Source organism: Solanum dulcamara, chromosome 5 (assembly GCF_947179165.1).
Source record: "Solanum dulcamara chromosome 5, daSolDulc1.2, whole genome shotgun sequence".
NCBI lineage: Eukaryota > Viridiplantae > Streptophyta > Magnoliopsida > Solanales > Solanaceae > Solanum > Solanum dulcamara.
Genome location: NC_077241.1, coordinates 15,976,248 through 15,994,012, shown reverse-complemented (window position 1 = coordinate 15,994,012; position 17,765 = coordinate 15,976,248). Strand labels below are relative to the sequence as shown.

The window sequence follows — 17,765 nt, the reverse complement described above, 5'->3', positions numbered from 1 at the left end:
ACTTTCAAATAGTCTTCTAACTTACCTTTTAATTGTATGACAGTCTGTTTTATTCTATATTAGCGGTATAATAACCAATATCTATGTGGTACGTCTCTGTATGAGGATGTTTTTTCATAAAAAAAATTATCGTGCTTTGAACTGTATTACTAGTTTATATTCTAAACGTGATATGGTGTCTATCAAATATTCTAGTCTATAGTTGTCTTCTTTGGTATAATTAAGCCACTTATATTCCGTATACAATTGTTGTAGCTTGCTTTTTGTTTCTAGTAAAACTTGATTATTTTTGAAGGGTCTACGCATATCTTGTTTCAGAAACTTCTTGCTCTGATACCAAATATAAATAAGTTTAAATAAATGTGATTTTTCAGAAATTAATGGCAAAGAGTTTATCAAATGTGTTGTAAATCCTGCTCAGTACTCCCTCTCTCATATAGTCTTGTCATGTTTATCTATGATGTATAACCGAGATTCCCCAATTTTTACTTTTTATTTTTATTTTTTATTTTACCCTGTTCATCTCTTCCTCTTAACCTATGTGCTTAATAACTTTATTTTTAACCACACCCCAGATATATATCTGGCAACAAATTCGTCCTTTGTTCATTAAGTGGACTTTTAAGGCCATGAATCCTATAAATTTACAGGTTAATCCATAGTCATTATTAAGAAATTAAGAAGCTAACCATATACTAAGGATAAAGTAATTTAACTATACATCGGTTTACATATGAAAGCAGTAAATAACATGAACACAATAAATTAAAGTAATAACATATTTTTTGGTGAGAAAATAGGGTATGAAAACATCGTAAGACTTATATGATTAAACTGAGAGAGGTTTCCCTTTCGGGAACTCCGAAAAACTTACCAAAAAAGCTTACACATACAGGTGGAGGAACAAGGTGAAAATTATTTTTTTAAAGTACTTATTTGTTTAATAAAATAATTGTATAAAAATATCATTGTGGTCATTAAATTAATGAGATGGATATGATGTGGCTTATTTTTTTTTGGACATGAATATGATGTCATCTATATTAGATCGAGTGAGGAACCCACGCTAACTAAAATGTTTAAAATTTCTACTTTGTTCGAATTTAAATGTCTAATTGAAACTTTGTAAAACACAAGAGTCCAATTTATAAATCCAGTACAAGGACTACCAAATCATTTCGTCCTCTTTTAATAGAGGACAGAGTTGTTCCATTTCTTATATTTTATGGTAATTTTGACCTTTTGCCAATTAATATCCCAAATTAATAACTTGTTCAAAATTTCAAATTTGGAAAGGGAATAAGTTGTGGGGCCTGGAGCATGTGTTTCATGCTGTTTATTCTTATTCTAATTTTAATGGGAAAACTGTTTATGTCGACCCTATCATTCGATTCTTCTTCACTTATATAAGTTTGGTCCCTCACCAAGGCAACCAACCACACAAGTTGAATTAGGGCTTTTATACACATTTTCTATAGCTATGTCTAGTGCAAGTGAAGGAGACAAAACTCTGCTTTCCATCTGTTATAGGCGTGGCTCACTTCAGTTACTTGATCAAGTATTATTCTATACTCTGTTTTTATTCCTTAATCAATATTCATTACACTCGAATCAGTAAAGTTTGATGAACAAGATTGTAACTTTATAATGAAACTGAACTTGCCGATTCCTAGGGTTCTTGTTTTCATGTTTTGAGTAATTGGTTGTTTGCCAGTGACTACTTAACGTTTCAGTTTTTTCTTGAGCAGAGAAAACTCCCCCTAGAGACCCTTTATTTGGATATCCGCGATACAAAGGATGGCTGGTAATTTTCCCCCTCTTTTCTCTTCTTCGTTGACTGGTTTGGAACCATGATCAGTTATGTTTAATTTGTTTTATTGAGCTCTTGTATTGCGTAGTTTATTTCACTATTTTTTATGTATGTCAAAAGTTCTTGTGCAGCAATATTGCAAATGATTTATAAGCAAAGCAGTATTGCAATATAACTAATAAAGTGGAATTCTTGTAGATGATTGATAGAACAAACCTCAATTTTGTTTGGAATTGAGGTGTTGTTGATTGATAAAACATAACTGTTGCTATTTCTAGTGCATATGTTTTCCCTGATAAAAGATCTTGTTCCTCTTTACTTTTATGTTGATTCACTGACTGTTGTGATGCCTAAGAAGGTTCTTGAATATTGAGTGACCTCCTCTTTCACTTGCCTTCTTCATATGTGCTAGGGATGCAATTAAGGAAATGGTTGTCCGTGGAGCACCTGCAATTGCTATAGCTGCTGCACTGTCTTTGGCAGTAGAAGTTTCAAACTTAGCTTCGTTTGATGGGACTTCTGATGATGCATCAGTTTTCCTAAGTAAAAAGTTGGATTTTCTTGTTTCAAGGTAATTTATGTAGGACTACAAAAATATTCTCTGCTTATATCTCTTAATTGCAAAGTTCTACGTTGTTCAAGTTCTTTGAAGGATCTAATGATATATATATATATATTTTCATGTAGTCGTCCAACAGCTGTTAATCTTTCAGATGCTGCAGTAAAGCTTAAAGAAGTTATAAGGAAGGCTGCTGCCACAGCCAAAGAAGCCAATTCAGTTTTTCAGGTAGTAACATTGTCTTGCTTTGACAAATACTCAGCTCTCCTGCCTAAATATTAACAATTTCATCAGTAATGTTAGACTAGACTGGAAGAGGGGCGCAACTTAATTGGGGATAGTTTCACCATAGAAATGTAGTATAACTTGTCTTATCCTTTTTGTCTGTTGCATGACACTTTAACTCTCGTCTGTTCTGTCAGGCTTACATTGAAGCTGCTGAAGTTATGCTGGAGGATGATGTTACTTCCAATAAGGCAATTGGTTCATATGGAGCTAGTTTTATTAAGAATTACCTGACAGACTCTCAGAATATAACAATTTTGACCCATTGCAACACAGGAAGGTGAACCCCAGTTCTAGTTTTCTATTTTATTTGCATGGTTGATTGGTTCTTGTCCTACTTGGCTTAGCATGGTCTTCTTCCATAGCCTGTTTTTCCCGGATATTGCAATATATAATTCTGTGACAAGATTAGCGAAAGCAATTGTGATAACGGTTAGATATCTAGATGGGGTAATTCTTATTTTATTCGTATTTCTCAACAGTCTTGCCACAGCTGGATATGGAACTGCTCTTGGTGTTATCCGGGCACTTTATGCTGACGGAGCTTTAGAAAGGGCATACTGCACAGAAACACGTCCATTCAACCAGGTAGTGCATGGCCTATAGTTTATTCTAATTTTAATAACCCTAGTAGAGTCAACCCGTAATTATCATAGCAATAAACTTATTGATCATTGTGCATATTCTCCCTGCTAGGCTGCAGGAAATAGAGTTTTTGCATTTTCTTAACTGTTGCAGAGTAATGCTAATTTATAGCCAACAACATACCCAGTCTAATCCCACAAGTTGGGTTTGGAGAGGGTAGAGTGTACATAGACCTTATCCCTATCTCGTAGAGATAGAGAAGTGTTTCCGATAAACCCTCGGCTTAAAATAAAGTATTTCCAAGCAATTTGAAAAAGAGAATAGAGAAATGATAGCTGTAACAACAACGAAATAATGTGAAATTGGAGCAGCACACAACATATAGTGGAAAGAACAGTAATGCCAACACAAGTATGTGATAACTGTGGCACAAAAAACATAGGTGATAATCGAAATAGAAGAATAAAAAAATGAGAATAGTGCTAATACCACTGGTAAGAAAGAAGGTTCAAATACTACAACCAATCCTATCCCGCAGGAAAGTGAGAGAATGCTCAATTACCAACTAATCTTCTACCCTAATCTACAACCTCAAACCCTTCTATCTAAGGTCATGTCTTCGGTAAGCTCAAGATGCACCATGTTTTGTCCAATCAACTCCCCCAATACTTCTTCAGCCTATTTCTACCTCTTCTGATGCCCACCATTGCCAACCTTTCACACCTCCTTATTGGGGTATGTACACTTCTCCTTTTCACATGTTCAAACCATCTTATTCTCTCTTCTCTTATCTTATCCACCACGGAGGTCATTCCTACCTTGCCTCGGATATCTTTGTTTCTAATCTTATCTCTCTTAGTATGGCCACACATTCACCTCAACATTAGGGCTGGGCGTTCGGTATTCGGTTCGGTATTTTCAAAGTTCGGGTTCGGTAATTTGGTAATCGGTAATTCAAAGTATATACCAAATATCGAACTTTCAAACTTCGGTTCGGTAATTCGGTAATCGGTAAATCAAACTTCGGTTCGGTACGGTATTCGGTAATACCATATATTTTTAATAGTTAATGTACAATAAAAATTTATCCGCATTTAATATTTACATTAACCTAAAGAATACATATCTTAACTTACATTTTTATTACTACACCATAATTAAGTAATATATGCATTTTAACTTATCGAATACCGAAACCGAAATTGCTCTGAAGCCACATTCTACGGAGGAGAAATGATACATCGTAAATAAAGAGAAAATAATTTATGAATAAATACAGAATAAAAAAAATATTACCATGTAATAAAAATGATGAAAAAGAGTGAAAAAAAAATCTCTAATATATCACACATAATTTTTATACATATGTTTTTCTTTGAATTATCCAAAATTTGTACATCACTGCACTAATTATTAATTAGTTCCTGCAAAGATATGAAAGAATTGGAATTTTTCGTTTTCAATGTAACTACCAAACAGTTTATGTAGATAACTAACGTGGTGAATCATGCAAAGTGAAATTAGAATTCTTAACCAATTGCATAAATTTGAAATTAGAATTTATAATTTTTACATGTACATGAATTTAAATTTTAGCAGTTATCCATAATGTATGTGTTTGAAAGTGTGCATATAGTATGCTATAAACGTGAGAAAGTTGAAATAAAAATGGTAAGGGAAATGAAAAAATGAGATAGTTTCCTTTTACTAAACTCTTCTCTTTTTGGTAATTTTTCTTTTTTTTTTCCAGTTTTTTTGTATTAAAAATTAAAAAATAAAAATAAATCAGTATTCAGTATTTCCCGAATACCAAAACCGAAATACCGAATACCGAAATTGAAATACCAAATTTTATATTTCAGTACCGAATACCGAACCAAATTATCGAATATCGAAATAGCCGGTTCGGGTCGGTAATTCAGTTTTCGGTATTTTATGACCAGCCCTACTCAACATTCTCATTTCCGGAACTTTCATCTTGTGAACATGTGATTCTTGACCGGCCGAAACACTATCTTATACAACATACTCAGTCTAACCACCACTTTTTAGAACTTACCCTTATGTTTTGACATTACCCTCTAATCATACAAGACTCCAGAGCTAAGCCTTCATTTCGCCCATCCCCACACAAAATATGATGTGTGATGTTGTCGTCGATCTCCCCATTACCTTGAATTAAAGACCCCAGATAGTTGAAACATCTTCTCTTGGGGATGACCGGAGCATAAAGCCTCACTTCCACGCCACCTCATGTAGCATCATTGAACTTACACTCTATTTAGTCTCGGTCTTGCTCAACTCAACTCTTTACACTCTAGAGTGTCTCTAAATCTCCAACCTATCATTAACAGTGTTGCGAGTCTTGTCAATCAATCCTATATCATTTGCGAATAACATACATCATGGAACTTCACCTTAGAAATGTTGCATCAGTTCATCCATAACTAGTGCGAAAAGAAATGGGCTAAGAAGATCATTGGTGCAACCCATCATGATTGAGAAGTTCTCCGAGTCTTCTCCCACTGTCCTCACCTTGATCTTGGCTCCATCGTACATGTCATCTATCACTCTAGTGTAAACCACATGTATACCTTTAGCATCCAAGCATCTCCAATGAACCTTCCTTGGGACTTTGTCATAAGCATTCTCTTGATCAATGAACATCATGTGTAAATCCCTCTTCCGCTCTTTATACTGCTCCACCATATGTAAACCCCTCTTCCTCTCCCTATCCCTATACTGCTAAGTTTTTAGCTGTGTCGTAATAAATGTTTATGGTAATTAATTGTGAAATCATAACCCTAGATTTTATAGTACGTCCCATCTTTCTATGGATGGCATCAACATAATTTTTGATATCCAACTTTTGAGGAGATTATATTTTAGAAGATCCTTGATGCTCTATTGGTGAATTCTGCTTCTGAAGGATTGAGAAGAAGGAACCTGCAACTTGAAGCAATTTTTGAGCCACATTTACTGCTGCACTAGAAGATTCCCTTATACTGCACTACTTCTTCTTCTTCTTTCTTTTTCTTTTCTTTCCTTTTGCTTGTTTTTCAACGAATACCTCCAGATCTGTTCAGACTTGGCCTAGATCTATTGATTTCCGGCGTCGTCTCGCGGTTTTCCATTTTCCGGCGTGAACAGTATTTCCGGCGTGAACAGTGTTTCCGGCGTGAACAGTGTTTCCGGTGTGAACAGTGTTTTCGGCGTGAATCAGGTTCTTTTCAACTGGAGTTGGTACCTCCGGTTTATCTATATTTTTGTTCATACACTTATCGTTGCATTTTGCTAACTTTAGATTTTTGAATAATTTATTAATTCCTACATATTTTCGTGGCTTTAGATAGTGATGGTAGATTAAGGTCATGTTCTCATTCAGGGACGGGGTCGGGGTCGGGGACGAGGGTAAGGAGGGGTAAGTGGGTTAAAGGAGCGTCTAGACTGAGAGTTGGTTCTTGGCATATTGGAACGTTAACGGGCAAATCCATAGAGCTAGTTAAAATTCTAAAGAAGAGAAAGATTAATATAGCTTGTGTGCAAGAGACCAAATGGGTAGGTTCTAAAGCTAGGGAGGTAGACGGGTATAAGCTTTGGTTTTCAGGTAGATCAAAATATAGGAATGGGGTAGGCATTTTAGTAGACAATGATCTAAGGGATCAGGTAGTGGAGGTTAGGAGAGTCAACGATAGGATGATGTCGATTAAGGTGGTCGTTGAAGGGAGCACATTCAACATTATTAGTGCTTATGCGCCACAAGCGGGCTTAAGAGAGGAGGATAAGAGGCGCTTTTGGGAGGATTTGGACGAGTTAGTGGGAGGTATACCACCTACTGAGAAGCTTTTCGTGGGAGGGGATTTTAATGGACACATCGGGTCTATTTCAGGAGGGTATGATGATGTGCATGGAGGCTTTGGCTACGGGGTCAGAAATGTAGGAGGCCTTTCACTTTTGGAATTCGCAAGAGCTTTTGGGTTGGTCATAGCCAATTCGAGTTTCCCAAAGAAGGAAGACCACTTGGTAACATTCCATAGTTCGGTGGCTAAGACTCAGATAGACTTTTTACTCTTGAGGAAGGTCGATATAGGTCTGTGCAAAGACTGTAAGGTCATTCCGATAGAAAACCTTACAACCCGACATAAGCTTTTGGTGATGGATTTAGGGATCAAGATGATGAGGAATAAGAGGGTCGGGGATGATCGATCTATGATCAGATGGAGGAGTTTGACCACTGCAAATGCCTTGGAGATGGGAGAGAAGTTGAAGGCCATGGGGGCTTGGGATAGTAATGGGGATGCGACAAGTATGTGGGATAGGACGGCTAGTTGTATTAGGACTGTGGCAAGGGAAGTGTTGGGAGTCTCGACTGGTAGTCGTAGTCGGCATCGAGGAGACTGGTGGTGGAATGAAGAAGTGCAAGAAAAGGTGGAAGCAAAGAAGATGGCGTACGCAAAGTTGATAGAAAGCACAGATGAGGTGGAGAAGTGGACGAATAGGGAACTTTATAAAATAGCGAGAAAGGAGGCGAAGTCGGCGGTTTCGACGGCAAAAACAACAGCTTTTGAACGCCTTTATGCTGAACTAGAAGAGAAAGGTGGGGATAGAAAATTGTTCAGGCTAGCCAGGGCGCGGGAGAGAAGAGCACGCGATGTGGACCAAGTGAAGTGCATTAAGGACGAGCATGGAAAAGTATTGGTAGACGAGACCCTCATTAAACAGAGATGGCAGTCCTATTTCCATAAACTCTTGAATGAGGAAGGGGACAGAGACTTTGTGTTGGGAGATTTAGAACATACAGAGAGGCGTTGCGATTTTGGGTATTGCAGGAGTATTAAGGCCGAGGAGGTTAAGAGTGTCGTTCGTAGGATGCGCTGGGGAAGAGCAACCGGACCTGACGAGATTCCTGGGGAATTTTGGAAGAGCACGAGCTCGGTAGGTTTGGAGTGGTTGACTAGGTTATTTAATGTCATCTTTAAAACGGCAACGATGCCCGAAGAATGGAGGTCGAGCATAATGATCCCTCTATACAAAAACAAAGGAGATATCCAGAGTTGCAACAACTATAGAGGTATTAAGCTACTAAGCCATACTATGAAACTGTGGGAAAGAGTGGTAGAGATGAGGGTGAGGAGAGACGTGTCTATTTCAGAGAACCAGTTTGGATTTATGCCGGGACGCTCAACTACAGAAGCCATCCATCTTATGAGGAGACTGGTGGAGCAGCATAGGGAGAGGAAGAGGGACTTGCATATGGTATTCATCGACCTAGAAAAGGCTTATGATAAAGTCCCAAGAGAAATACTATGGACATGTTTGAAGGCTAAAGGTGTACCTATGGCATACATTAGGGTGATCAAGGACATGTACGAGGGAGCCAAAACCAGGGTAAGGACAGTAGGAGGGGACTCAGAGCACTTCCCAGTGGTGATGGGGTTGCATCAAGGATCAGCTCTTAGTCCTTTTTTATTTGCCTTGGTGATAGATGGATTGACGCGACAAATTCAAGGTGCGGTGCCATGGTGTATGCTTTTCGCGGATGACATAGTCCTGATCGATGAGACTCGCCGCGGAGTTAACGCTAAGCTGGAGGATTGGAGACATACCTTGGAGTCTAAAGGGTTTAAGTTGAGTAGGACAAAGACAGAGTACTTAGAGTGCAAGTTCAGTGAGACACCTCAGGAGGTTGACGTTGAAGTTAGGCTTAGTGCTCAGGCCATCCAAAAGAGAAGTAGTTGCAAGTATCTTGGGTCTATCATGCAAGGCAGCGGGGAGATTGACGATGATGTCACACATCGTATTGGGGTAGGGTGGATGAAATGGAGGCTCGCTTCCGGAGTGCTATGTGACAAGAATGTGCCACCAAAACTTAAGGGCAAGTTCTACAAAGTGGTGGTTAGACCGGCTATGCTGTATGGGGCGGAGTGTTGGCCAGTTAAGACTTCTCACATTCAAAAGATGAAAGTTGCTGAGATGAGAATGCTGAGATGGATGTGTGGGCACACCAGGAGCGACAGGATTAGAAATGAGGCTATTCGGGACAAGGTAGGAGTGGCCTCGGTGGAAGACAAGATGCGGGAAATACGACTGAGATGGTATGGACATGTGAAGAGGAGAGACACAGATGCGCCAGTGCGGAGGTGTGAGAGGCTGGCCATGGATGGTTACAGAAGAGGTAGGGGTAGGCCGAAGAAGTATTGGGGAGAGGTTATTAGACAGGACATGGCGCAGTTACAGCTTACGGAGGACATGACCTTAGATAGGAGGGTGTGGAGGACCCACATTAGGGTAGAAGTCTAGTTCATAGTCTCGTTATTCTTCTCTATTCATAGGTGTAGTAGTGCATTACGATCTCTTGCGCTTTGACTTCTGATTTCTGTTATTTCTGTTATTATTTATTACTTTCTATGCTTTGATTACTCAATTTTACCTGTGACGCTTTCATTATTTATTTAATCGTTATTTGTTATTAGTCTTTATTTATTTGTATTTATTTGTTATCTATTTGTTATTTGTTTGTTGTTTTTCTCATAAAGCTTTTAATTTTCTATTCTTATCTAACATTTTTTATGCATTTATGCTTTTACTGAGCCGAGGGTCTCCAGGAAACAGCCGTCCTACCTTGGTAGGAGTAAGGTCTGCGTACATTCTACCCTCCCCAGACCCCATGTTGTGGGATTTCACTGGGTTGTTGTTGTTGTTGTTGTTGTAAGAGTGAAGTGTGTTTCTAGGTATCTTAAGTGAACTCATCCCTTTGGTAGTTATAACATATTCTTATATTGATGGTAACTTTTGTTTGGTTAGTGTTAAATTGTCACGGCCCAATATTCAAGAACATGATGGAACCTACCCTAACCCTCGATAGCCGGTAGGTAAACCAACCATTCACAAACACAGAAACATTAAAAATAAATGTGGAATAAATATTCAGTAAAGGTAAATAGTCTTAGAGCCCGTTTGGATGGGCTTAAAAAAAGTAACTTTTATGTATGAAGTGCTTTTAGAACTTTAAAGTGCTGAAAGTTATTTTTATAAATAAGCAGTTGAGTGTTTGGATAAAAGTGCTTAAATGAGGAAAATTATGTGAATTTTAGGGTTAAAAGAATAAAAATGGTAGTTTGGGAATTTAGTTGAAATATAAGAGATATAAAAGTAATTTCCATGGTCAAAGAAAATGACTTTAAGCACTTAGAAAAAAAAAATTAGGAATCCTAACTTTTCATTTTTGACTGACTTTAAGAACTTTCTGGCTTAAAGTTAGCATTAGGCAAACACGTCCAAAAGCTGAAAAGGGTAAAGCCAATCCAAACGGGCTCTTAAAACCCAAATTTTTTCATAAAGAAAAATAGGAAATGCTGAAATGAAGCCATCCCAAGACTCAGTGTCATCAGTATAAAAGCTCACTAGTACTGAATACAACGTCTAATACATCAAACTTTCTTAAAAGTAGAAAAGACAGAACATAGATGAAGTTGGGCCAAGTTTTCGGACGCAAGGAGCTCACTACAACTTCGAATCAAAAACAGCCTCGAACGATTGGATCAACAGGGACCGCTAGTACCAAGATCTGCATTAGTAAAGATGCAGTAAAAGTAGTATGAGTTCAAGAACACGGTTTTCGGTAGGCATTATAAGGCCGACTGAGCAAGGGAAATAACTATATCATAAAGATTGTAAAGAACCGTGCACTTAGAAGAACCCAACAATCCAGTCAAAGACAATCAATAAGGAGCAATGCAATGTGAATTATAATATATAATGCAATGACCAATGACCTACCGGTGTACACCCACTCCACAGAATACACTGTGAGGTGGGTCCCTTTTGAAAATATTTCCCATCGGACAATAATCAACACTTTCCTCAATACCATTTATAGTAAAACCATTCAAAACCATTTCCCGCCGGCTATAAATATTTTCTTTCAAACGTTGTTTCCATAGTACCAATCTTGTTATTCATGAGAATGAATGTATAAGCATGATCACAGTAATAAAGTAAGTTTCAAATGCAACAAGTATATAAGAATGTCTTTCTCACCACAAATACCATAGGCTACAAGCCTCCTCAATAATAGATTTACTTTCAAACTATGTTCTTGGGCCACATTTCATCAATTTAAGAAGATTTCTTTCTTCGAAATTAGTTTATCCATAAGACATGGAACTCAAATATGAAATTTCATCGAAAATGGGTTCGAATCGACCCTCATCATCAAATTACATTCGCTTAACTTTAGGAGAAAAATCCCTGAATTCCATTACCTATATGTGATAAATCAACTAAATAAACGACAAGTCAATGGAAAAATACCAAAAGGGAAGTTAGAATCTTACCCCCGCAATGAAATTTTGAAATAGCTTAAAATATTTCTCCAATTCGAGCTGATAGTCTCCCAAAATTGAATTAGGAATTCTAGGTTCAAAATTAGAATTTAATGTGCCTAGGTCTTAAGTGTTCTTCGCGAATGCGAGCCACAACCCGACCCAAACCCTCACAAACGCAGCCCCATCCCCACGAACGCGATGAACAAACATGACCCGACCCAACCCATACCTCTTCGCGAACGTTAAGGTCCAACCATGAATGCGAGGACCCACAAACATCCTTCTTCGCGGACGTGGCGGTTCTCCGCCAAACATGAAGAAAGAGCACTGCACTAAATGACAACAATGTCAAAATCAGCCTAAGTCTCAAAACGGGCCCTTGGAATTCGTTCGGAACCTCCCGAACACAAACCAATGGTGCAAATTGATCATACAACACATTCTGGACATGTTGAAATCATCAAATCACCATTTCGAGGTTGTGTTGACCAAAAATTGATCATGGTCAATTCTAAGCTTAAGAATGCTAGAACTAGGGTCTAAAAAGCCCTCGAATGCCTCAAGAGCTGTGCCAAACCTCCAACTAGGTCATAAATCAACCTCTGAATCTAGTGAAACTATTAGAACTCGAATTCAACCTCGCCAACCCAAATAGAGGCTTTGGTCAAACTTTCAAAACTCAAAAACTCTTCTGAAACCCATCAGATCACCTTGGGAATCATGTCACTCGAAAGATTCTACTTGATCAATATATTCATATTCTCATTGACGACAGGTTCAGGAATCATATTCTGAAGAATCAGATACCAAATAGTATACGTTCAACTGAAATTTGATGGTGGACAATACTTCTGATTTGCGTTGTTGAAAGGCTTCTTTGCTTGTTTGATTTCGTCTGACTAGCATTTGAGCCATTCTGCATGTGGCCTCCAACCGGAGACAGCCGGAGAAAGATACTTTATCATATCTTCTCTATGTAATATCAGGGATCCAGATTGACTGCATTTGAATTGGTTCATGAAAACATCCCAGCTACCCTTATAGCTGATTCAGCTGCAGCTGCATTGATGAATGCTGGTCGCGTGAAAGCTGTCATTGTTGGAGCTGATCGTGTAGCTGCAAATGGTACTTCTGACTCATGAGTTACTTTTTCATGTGCCTTTTGGTTTTCGAACCACATAGTGTTTTACGGAGAGCTATACATATTATTGCAGGTGATACTGCCAATAAGATCGGAACTTACAACCTTGCTGTTTCTGCCATGCATCATGATATACCATTTTACGTTGCAGCTCCTTTGACTTCTGTTGATCTATCCCTTTCTTCCGGACAAGAAATTGTGATAGAAGAAAGATCTCCAAAGGAACTGTTACATACACGAGGAGGACTAGGTGAACAAGTTGCTGCCTCTGGTATTTCGGTTTGGAACCCTGCATTTGATGTCACCCCAGCTAAGTTGATTAGTGGAATCATCACTGAAAAGGTCAGTCTATTGATATATTTGCCTCTCATTCCCATTTTTCTGTCTATCCCACAGTTGAACTGTGTATATTGGTGAACTTCAAACACCACACTATTTATGTTCTGACAATATCAAATAAGTCGAATAATTAACCTGACAAGTGACTACTATTTGAATAGGGTGTCATCACGAAGAATGGGACGGACACATTTGATATTGCTGGGTTTGTGCGCAAGACATCAGGAAATTCGTGATGCTGGTTTTCTTAAAATGTTTGTTTAGTTGATATTTCTTAAACTTTGATAAAACCTTCCATCTTACAGTGAGCAATAAGTACTCGCAAGGCAACATCTATTTCACTCCAATAATGTTAATGTATTGTGGTCCTATATGAGCATGGAAAAATTGTATTATTATGAAGTAACAGTAATATGTACACTAATGGAGCCTTCTTAGTGAAATAAACCCAATCTCCCCATTGGCATCGGTATAAATGAAAACGATTGGCAATTTCAATATTAGTTGGTATTTCCTTTTTTTTTTCTTGTTTGGATATTTGAATTTGAGAAAATTACCCTCAAAATGGGCAGGTGAGCCAAATGCTACATTCTCATGTAACTACCAATTTAGTTAAAATAAAGCAAGGATGGAGCCATTTGCAAATGAAGATATTTCTTTAGGGATTGGTGCAGAGTAGGGGTGGGGGAAGAAATTAGGGTTGGAGGTGTTTACCTTTAAAAAGGTATAGTTAAATTCATGTTAAGTGGTTTAAGAGCACACGCATTAGATTGTCCGTATAATGAAATAATAATGTAATACAAGCAGCAATTGGATGATTATTTCCCCCAAAAAACTTGCATTTTATTACTTCATAATAAGTTTTACATGTTCATAAGATACATGTGCATCCTTTACGATCCAACTTGGAAAATCAGAATCCCAATACATCCTATGTAAAAGGGAAACAAACAAACCTATATATTATGAGTTAGTATATTCCATGTGCGAGGAATATGAGCAAAGTTGATCGCTTTAAAAGAATCCATCAATCTCCATATATTCTCCCAAGTAGTATTTATTTTCCATGACACTATCATTTTTTCTGTAGCATTTGTACAACATTCTTTGCATTTGATAAGATATAAACCTTTGACCAATCATTCTGTAATGCTCGTTCCAATGCTTGTCAAATTGCTAGTGCTTTAGCAATGATGGTCTTTCCCACAAATTGAATAGAAGTGCTAGGGACATGAAGCAAATGACCACAACTGTCTATAACTGCCATTTCAATGCTCGCCTTTTCCTTTTCCATGCGTAAGCCTGAATCTTTTAAAAACAACAATCCTATCTTGTGCTGTAGTAATATTTCCATCCTTAGTTCTACTAGACATACAAGTCAAAACTGATGGAGTTAGCAAAGCATCATTATATTCATGAAATCAAACAGAGCCTTATTAACTATTTGATTAGGTTCATATCTATCACCATAAACAAGAAGAATTTCTAACTTTCCACAATTGCCATAAAGTGCGTGAACACACACGGACACACTCAGTCTCAGTAACTCAATGGAATCAGGGTATTGATAAGTATTGTGAAATAAAGCATGCCACCAACTCGAGAAGTCAATAATATTGTCTAGATCAGGCCAATTGATAGGACACAATTTTCATACTAACTAAGCTTTCGAACACCTGAAAAGTAGATGATCAACTGTTTCTGATTCTAAACTACACACCTTACAACCGTTGCAAATATAATTCAAATCTCTTAAAAAGGGTAGCGTTAACTAGTAAGACATTTAGAATGCACTTCCTAAACAAATGTTTATACTTATTACTTTCTTTAAGTGACCACAAGAAATTCCAGATATATTTTAAAAAAAGAGTGAGAACTGGATTGAGGCCTATTGGTATTCACATCACTACAACGAGCTAGATCTTTGGCTAGATGGTAAAAAGATCTAACCTCATACTTACCCGATTTGGTAAAATGCCCCATAGTTTTATCAGCGGTTCCAGTTTTGATTATAGGATGAACAAAATAGAATTAATATTATAAGGAAAAAAATGAACTATTAAGTTTGTGGATATTCCATACATGATTTTATTGATCAATAAGCGTGTCGACCTTCAATTGTAAATTTGCATAGGTTTGGCCTTAGAGGGTTTTAAAACCATTTGAATTCGAAATCCATGAATCATTTCAATTCTTAATATTTTTCCCATCTCCAACACTCCATCTGATTTCCTTTTTAAGTAAATCTCTTTCCTAAATAATGCTTTTTCAAATTTAAGAACTTGAAGAGGAATAACTAGCAAACATTAAGGGGCTGTTTGGTTGCTGGTTAAGTTATATAGGTACTAGTAATACATGTTTAGTTATGTAGGTATTAATAGTGCAGAGTTTAGTTATGCATGTATTAGTAATACAAGATTTAATTATGCATGATTTAGTTATGCAGGGTTTAATAATTTTTTTAGGTGTTGATTTGTTATGTTAAAAATTAATAAACATTATATACTTCTTAAAAAGAAATTATTTTTGCCATTTTATCCTTGAATCAAAAGTTTGGATCATAATTCATTGTTAAATTACAAAAAATGGCACATAAAACAAAGACATTCAACTGACCTAATGTTTGCCTATCCATGTTGTTTTCACCATTAAATCACACAATTCAAGCACACCTAGACGACCTAATGTTTGTCTATCCATGTTATTGGGAGGTCCCATTAACGAATAAACCTAACAAAATAATTTAAGGCTCAAATCCCGTACTTCAATTTATCTTCTTAGGAAAGTCGACATAAAAAGTTGTACACCCAAAAAAACTAAACTCTGTATTTAGTAGGATAAATAATTTTGGAAAACTGTCGTATGAGTAACCTAAATCAGACTAATTACAACTTCACAATTATTTCAAAGTGCGAACAAATCTCATTCAGAAATTCTGAATGATCCAAAGTAAAGGAATAAATTCTTCAAAGCATAATAGAAAGAAATGCAAAAGTGGTATTGATGAGGCAATAAATAGAATAAAGATATAATTGGACCTCTACATTAGGTAAATCTGAAGTTAAATCAGTTTGCTCAGCGATCGAACAACTTAATGGTCGGAAAAGTTGCCGGGAACTGGACCTGCACCGGAAACCTCGCCGGCAATCTCGAACCCGCCTCCCTCTGACTTTTTGAACTCGACAAGGATGGGAGATCTATTGACAAGGATGGGAGATCTATTGATGTGGAGTATATTTGATTAAGAGTGAAGGTAAAGTTGTTCATTTGTATTTTTATTCATGTATAATTTATTTCATCTTCTAGCCTACATAAAATAATATATAGATTAACTAATAACTTATACATGTATTATGTGTGATTTTCTAATTTTCTAACTAAACATTATATTATATGTGTTGAATTTTATATCTTACACAAAAATGCTACTAAACATAATAAAATTTATGCAATATTTTATACTTGAATAACTCAACCCTTATCCAGTAACTAAACGATTCCCAAAAAAAAGTATTTGAGAAGTATTTTTTTTAGCATTCTTCTTAAGTAAAAGTTCTCCACACAAGTTTAGCCAACAAAGACTTGTTAAAATTTTAAAAACTCTAAAATCAACACCACCTTTAGATTTAAATTTTTGCCGATTTTTATAATGCATTTTTATTTTTTCCTCATCCCCACCGGAAATCAAAAAAATAGATGCAATTTCTTTACATAAATTTTTAGGGAATTGAAAAAAGACAATGCATACAAATGAAACCAAAAAAAAATAGAAAGCTCAAACTTAAGAATTACTTCTTTGCCTGCGGGACTTAAAAAGTTACTTTTCCATTCCTTTACTTTAGTCTTAATTCTTTCTTTAATAAATTCTAACATTTTTATCTTTGATCTTCCAACTATCGCAGGTAGACCTAGATACAACCCCAAGTTATCCCTTGTATTTCACTTATTTCCGTTATGATGTCATTCTTTTCTTGCTCAGAAGTATTTTTACTAAAGAGTATAATATTTTTTCAAAATTGTCCTTTTGCTCCGAACAAAGCTTATAAGTCTTTAAAAGTTTTGAAATTTTAATAGCAGTTTTTGTATTGATCGAATAAAATACAAAAAAATCATTTGCAAAGAAAAGGTGGTTTAGAGTAGGACCACCCCTTTCGAGGCTTATTCCATATATTTTTCTTGGTTCAAAAGCCTAAAAAATCTTTGAGCACATACATAATATAAATAGGTATGGTGACAAAGGATCACCTTGTCTTAATCGACTTACTCGGCTTAACAAATCCTTCAATTTCACCATTTAGATTAAATCTATAAGTAAGATTACTCCTGATACACTAAACAATCCAACTAACAAACATATCATGAAAGCACATTTGCAAAAGTAACTTTTAAATATATATCCACTTCATTCTATCATAAGCTTTTCCATATCCAACTTCAAAGCCATATATTTATTATTGCCTGTCCTCTTGTTTTTTAACATATGAATACACTCATGTGCTAAGACTATATTATCAATAATTTACCTACTGCCTATAAAGGAAGATTGATTAGGAGAAATAATATCAGGCAAATAATCCTTTATTCTTGCTACAATAATATATCTTAGTAATGATCTTATCATTGTAAAAGATAAACTAATAGTTATGAACTGATTAGTAATACTATGATTTTTCACTTCCGAAATTAAGGTAATAAGTGTTTGATTCCAAGAAGGTAAGA

General features: G+C 36.4%; 1 protein-coding gene across 1 annotated transcript; it reads left to right on the top strand.

Annotated features, from left to right (window-relative positions):
- The first annotated feature begins 1,313 nt into the window (after window positions 1-1,313).
- On the top strand, window positions 1,314-13,549 carry LOC129889063 (methylthioribose-1-phosphate isomerase). The gene is made up of 9 exons (XM_055964176.1): window positions 1,314-1,558; window positions 1,749-1,804; window positions 2,223-2,381; window positions 2,498-2,597; window positions 2,792-2,934; window positions 3,137-3,242; window positions 12,553-12,691; window positions 12,781-13,049; window positions 13,208-13,549. The coding sequence occupies exons 1-9, from the start codon at window positions 1,481-1,483 to the stop codon at window positions 13,280-13,282; spliced, it is 1,125 nt and encodes a 374-aa protein (XP_055820151.1). The 5' UTR covers window positions 1,314-1,480; the 3' UTR covers window positions 13,283-13,549.
- Window positions 13,550-17,765: the final 4,216 nt, after the last annotated feature.

What these genes read in the sequence shown, in the direction of transcription:
- LOC129889063 (XM_055964176.1), top strand. Translation starts at nt 1,481, where the DNA reads ATGTCTAGTGCAAGTGAAGGAGACAAAACTCTGCTTTCCATCTGTTAT. An exon ending in ACCCATTGCAACACAGGAAG is followed by an intron (nt 2,935 to 3,136) that starts GTGAACCCCAGT and finishes ATTTCTCAACAG; the next exon opens with TCTTGCCACAGCTGGATATG. An exon ending in GTGGAATCATCACTGAAAAG is followed by an intron (nt 13,050 to 13,207) that starts GTCAGTCTATTG and finishes CTATTTGAATAG; the next exon opens with GGTGTCATCACGAAGAATGG.